The sequence below is a fragment of the Tiliqua scincoides genome, chromosome 5 (assembly GCF_035046505.1).
Source record: "Tiliqua scincoides isolate rTilSci1 chromosome 5, rTilSci1.hap2, whole genome shotgun sequence".
Classification (NCBI taxonomy): domain Eukaryota; kingdom Metazoa; phylum Chordata; class Lepidosauria; order Squamata; family Scincidae; genus Tiliqua; species Tiliqua scincoides.
In genome coordinates this window covers 105,698,719-105,704,268 of record NC_089825.1, presented here as the reverse complement: position 1 = coordinate 105,704,268, position 5,550 = coordinate 105,698,719, and the positions used below count along the sequence as shown (strand labels likewise).

At 43.6% G+C, this 5,550-nt stretch overlaps 1 protein-coding gene across 1 annotated transcript; it reads left to right on the top strand.

Moving 5' to 3' along the window:
- LOC136652920 (olfactory receptor 14J1-like) lies at nt 1-4,492 on the top strand. The gene is made up of 2 exons (XM_066629843.1): nt 1-83; nt 3,556-4,492. The coding sequence occupies exons 1-2, from the start codon at nt 1-3 to the stop codon at nt 4,490-4,492; spliced, it is 1,020 nt and encodes a 339-aa protein (XP_066485940.1).
- Nucleotides 4,493-5,550: the final 1,058 nt, after the last annotated feature.

The window sequence follows — 5,550 nt, the reverse complement described above, 5'->3', positions numbered from 1 at the left end:
ATGGATTGGTCCAAAGTGGGGGCCCAGGACAGACCTCCAAAGTTGTCTAATGTAGATATGCTGGCTGGAAATCTCAAGGCAAGGTATGTGAAACCTACCTCAAAGGCTCTTCGATTGAAGGAGGACATTACAATCCAGCAGACAAAATAAAATATTGATTGATGATCAACCACTTGGATCAAGTTGAGAATGTATGAATGGAGGAAAAGTTTCCCCCACAAAAAGAACCCTAAGAGGTAAGTGGTGGACAGGAGAGTTAGGAACCACTGCATTGTGCCCCATTTGTGTCTGTTGGCCAATTTGCTTTTCTTCTTTTTTACCAGTCAATTTGGAAGACACACAAAATGGGGTGAAATCACAGTAGGAGTGGGGATTGTGGGGACTTTAAAACTTTCTGCTACAGCAGTTCTAATCCTGACTTTGCCCCTCAGATGCTGTGTAGCTTTCAGCTGACTCTTTTCTCATTAAAATATCATATGCAGATCAGGATCAGAGCAGCAATGGGAGATAATTCTTAACTCTTTCCCCTTACCTTTCCCACCAATATGTATTTCATTTACATGGGAAACAAACTGACATGCTTTGTTTTTGAAGGGTATATGAATTCAATGCGTGAATACTGAAGCAATTTCTCTTCATTAAGTTGGTTACAAGAAACATTTAGCAACAAAATCAAAGGGTTTTATTGCTACTTAGTTTAGTTCCATTTACTGCAACAAGCAGTTTCGTTGGTTCATCAGCTCTGTTCTTCATTTATGTAGGAAACAGATTGATGTAGGAGAATCTCGTCCACTGAAGTAACAGGCTAATATTAGTTTACATTCATTTGCATTTATAGCAAGAATGATTGAGGGATTAACAAGGCCATGGACTAGAAGTACTCCTCTTACATGAAAAAACCCAGCTGGCAAAAATGAAGGCAAAAATGAAGTACAGTAGAGTGGAGTGACATCCTTGCTGAAAACCATACCACCCTGAAACTGTATCATCCACAGTAGTGGCTCTCTGGTGATAAATAGCTGTTCCAGGAGCAGTCAGCTATTTTGGCAGTGGGTAATAATACAAAACTGGTACCAGAGAAGATATTTTAAAAGCCTTTTCAGTGTGAGGGTGGTGTCAGTGGTCATCTGGGTGAGGCCCTTGGTCAAGAGCCCACCTGGTCAGGCAAAACCCTGAATCCTCAGAATAGCTTCTAATGCTAGTGGGATCTACCATGTAAGGGCCAGGGCAAAGAGCTCCCCCCAGAGCTCTAAGTAGACTTCTACGAATAGCACCCACAGACACAGGAAATGTTTGGATGATAAAGATGGCTTTTCTTGCTTCTTAAGTCTTTCTGCCAGTGATGTATTCTGGGTCTCGTGTAGTTTATTCTTCTCTTATTTAAACAGATTATTATGATTTTTATTCCAGTGACATGCTATCAGGGGAGGCAGAGCCTCACCTAACCTAGCAAGTAAAAAAAAAGGACCCAACAAGTTTTGTTTTTTTTAAAACCTTTGGCCTTTCCCAAGTTGCTTCTTTCTGCCCCAGCACACAGTCCATTTAAAACAACACACACACACACACACACACAAACAAGGAAGGAACAAGCTGCCAATCAGCTCAGTCAATATGGTGGCTTGCAAGGGACAAAACAGGCAGAAACACCTGTGCAATTAAGACCAGAGAGCTACCTCTGTTTGCCCAATAATAAAAAAGTCAGTGATTGTGTCATCAATCACTGGGGAGGCAACAGAAAGAGTTGCCTCCAACTGGTTAGGCTGTAATCATGAGTGTCTTCTTATTAACATAAAAAAGCAGGGCAGCTGGCTTTTAATCAATAGCTAGCAGGAAGCCTGCATCGGCAAGCTCTGGGGAGGCAACAGGAAGAGTTGCTTCTTTTCTGTTAGAAAAAAAAAAAATGAAAAAAGCAGGGAGCCTGTGCAAACAGCAGCTCTACATAGCACCAGGAGAGGCAGCTTTTTTTGCTTCTGGGGGCCTGTGCTGAGCTCTTCCTAGCTCCGAATAGGGGAGGAAGAGGTGAAATTTTTTAAAACATTTCTTTTCGGAGGATGGGGGAGAGAGAGAGTGTGTGTATTTCATAGACCGAGCTTAAGGGAGGAGATGGGGGGGGAGAGTGTGCATTGCCTCCCCAGACCTGGACCTCACTGTACGCCTCTTTTAATTCTCCCACGAACTTGTTTATTTTCAATCTGCCTGCAATTTAGCATCACAGAATGCTTCTCATGTTATGGGCTGCAAGGTACAGCCCAATCCTATGGTGAATTAGGCTGCTGGGCGAGGAATTTATGACAGCAGAGCAGAGTTCAGCTGTCCTAAAATGGCTACTAGCAATGCAAGGAATTCTCATTTGGTGGCCATTTTGGGAGCACAGCCATGAAAGATGGCATTGTTCCCTGTTTGTCACTGGACCTGCCCGCAACAGCCAGAGCAGGTGATGAGGGGCAGGGAGGGGGCAAAACAGAAGGCAGGAAGACTGCTGGAGAGGGTAATCCAGTGTTGCACTCCAGATCCTATTTTTTTTGCAGCTTCCCCAAACCCCAATCCCCTTTCTCACCTTGGACTTGTGAATTGCAGACACATTGAGGAGCAGGAGGTTTCTGGAGAGGTAAATCCCCCCCCCCAAGTCTCCTGATCCCCCTCCACTGGATACAAAGAGTGCCTTTTTGCTCTGGCTCTACCATGGGGGTGGGGGATAGGATTGGGCTCTGAGACACAAATATTTCTCAAAAGGTGGTAAGAATGAGATGTTTAAAACATATAATTGATAACATCCTTTTTTCAATTGGCTTCAAAAGGGCAGACAATTGAACTGAAGCAAAATGCCATAACTATCTGTTTAACTATTTAAATTTTGTATGGGCTCAGCACAGTAAGCTTCCAGGGATTTTTTGCACCCCTTGTGAAAGAGGAAGCAGGCTGTGCTGTGATTCCTGCAAGTGCAGAAAGCAGCATTGTGCAGAAAGTGCACTTGTTATGTTTGAACAGTGAGCACAGTAAGAGTACAAAGAACACTTGTGTAGTGCTAGATGGCCTTGTGCTCATACAGGGCAGGCAGTCTGTAAGTTCTGTTCTCTGCTCTGTAGCATGTACCTGTACAGACATTTTGAAGGAAAAAGATCAAAGAGGCCAGCAGATACCCATATGGGTAACAATGAAAAGAGCAAGGAGAAGCATTTCTCATTATATTTATGCAATTATTTTGGAATCTAGACAAATCTGAAATCAAGACATATTCCCATCCCAAGCAGTCTGGATAAGGGCTACTCGTCCTGTAGAAAGTAAAACTTCTTACATATAGCAATGCTGACATTAGTCATTCATCCTTAAAATGCTGCTGTTTCAGAAAAGCATTAACCTACAGAGAATAGTAAACAATAGATAAAAGTAGGTAAGTACAATCGTGAGCTTGTAGCGCAGTTCCTTCCATGCTTTATTGGGAATTCAGAAACTTCATCACTCTCCTTTCTCAGCATTTTGTCCCTGGCTCATAAACTTATCCAAAATTTAGTGGATGAGCAACATTCTAACACCTATCTTTGTTTTTCCATCCAGAGATGCCGTGCATCTTCACATGAATGATCTCATGTCCATTTCTGACTTTCTACTCTTTGAATTCTCAAAGTTCCAGGAACTGCGGATTCTCCACTTTCTTATATACCTTGTATTGTACCTGGTAGCTGTAACAGGGAACCTTCTCATCATCTCTGTGGTGGCCTTTGACCACCGCCTGCACACCCCCATGTACTTCTTCCTGATGAACCTGGCTCTGCAGGACCTTGGACAAGTTTCAGTCATTATCCCCAAGTCCATGATAAATTCTCTCCTGAATACCAGACACATCTCTTATGCTGGTTGTGTACTTCAAGTTCTATTATTTGCCACCTTTGCAGGATCTGACTTCCTCCTTCTCACAGTGATGGAGTACGATCGGTATGTCGCCATTTGTCTTCCACTGCAATATGAAACGATCATGAACAGGAGAGCATGCGTGCAAATGGTTGCTGGTGTATGGATCACTGGTCTTCTCTATGGAGCACTGCACACCGGTGGGACACTTGCAGCCACTTTCTGCTCCGACATTGTCAATCAGTTCTTCTGTGAAGTCCCACAGTTACTTAAGCTCTACTGCTCTAAACAATATCAAACTGAAATGGCGGCTGTTGTCATAAGTATTCTCATAGTATTAGTTTGCTTTATCTTTGTCATTGCAACTTACGTGCAGATCTTTACAGCAGTGCTGAAAATCTCCTCTGTGGAAGGAAGGAAAAAGACTTTCTCAACCTGTGTCCCACATCTCATCGTTTTCTCCACACTTGTATTTACATATGCCATTGTTTACCTTAGGACATCCTCTGACACCAATTCATATATGGATGTGGTATTCACTATAACATATTCCACAATTCCACCCATGTTGAATCCTGTTATCTATAGCATGAGAAACAGAGACATCAGAATTGCCCTCTCCAAATTATTTGGTGTGTGGTAGAGTGCTTTCCATGAATGCTCTCCTTATTTTTCATCCATGTGTGTGGATTCTGTATGTTCCTAGTTACCTAATTTATTATGGAGAGAAGAAAGGATGTGCAATTGGAAATATGGCTGCTGCTTAGTTAAAATTGACCACCACTACCATAACCCCATAACCTCAAACACTATTATCAGGAGCATGCTGAGTATTTGATTCCCCAACTCAAGAGTTTTCCCAGTTGCAACCCCATAAATATCTCCTGCTAACATCTGCAAGTAAGACGATACGATTCTGTTCCTCTGGATGAAGGAGATTGTTTGGCTGCAAGCCGGCATAAAGCTGAAGAATGTTTTTGGAAAGTTAATGATGATTATCTCCCCTGTTGTTCAGAGCCTGTTTTATGGTTCAATGCTTTGGGTCTTTTATGAGAGTAGGATATGACAGCGAGCACCCCACTGACGTAAATGGCCCAGTAGCTTTAGACTGTGCTGCTGCTAGGTCAGTCTCAGCCACTACTGCTGCAAAGTAGTGGCATCTATGGCCCCACATTGTTGTAAAGCCTGGCTCTCCATCACCTATAAGAACATAAGAACAGCCCCACTGGATCAGGCCATAGGCCCATCTAGTCCAGCTTCCTGTATCTCACAGCGGCCCACCAAATGCCCCAGGGAGTACACCAGATAACAAGAGACCTCATTCTGGTGCCCTCCCTTGCATCTGGCACTGGGGGTGTTCCTGGGAAGGGGAAGATAAGGGTTGGCTGGGGGCAAGAAGGTGGTAGATATCAGTGGCAGCAGCACCACCAACATCCTAGGCTCCCTTCCCAGGCTCAACATGACCCCTTGGCCCCATTTGGGTTTGTGATAGCCAAAAGGTGTGGTAAGTAAAAAATTCTTTTCCTCATCACTCTGTGAAGGCATGCGGTACTTGCAACCCATAACGTGCAGTGGAAACTGCCCTAGCATCACTGCAATCTACAGACCAGACAAAGATAAGATTGGAATCCTACTTAAGGAAATCAAATCTGCAGCCTAGACCTATCCCCTGGTCTGCAGATTGACCTATGGCAACCTTCT

Coding starts and splice junctions, on each gene's coding strand:
- LOC136652920 (XM_066629843.1), top strand. CDS start 1: ATGGATTGGTCCAAAGTGGGGGCCCAGGACAGACCTCCAAAGTTGTCT. Junction 84..3,555: donor GCTGGAAATCTCAAGGCAAG/GTATGTGAAACC, acceptor TTTTCCATCCAG/AGATGCCGTGCATCTTCACA.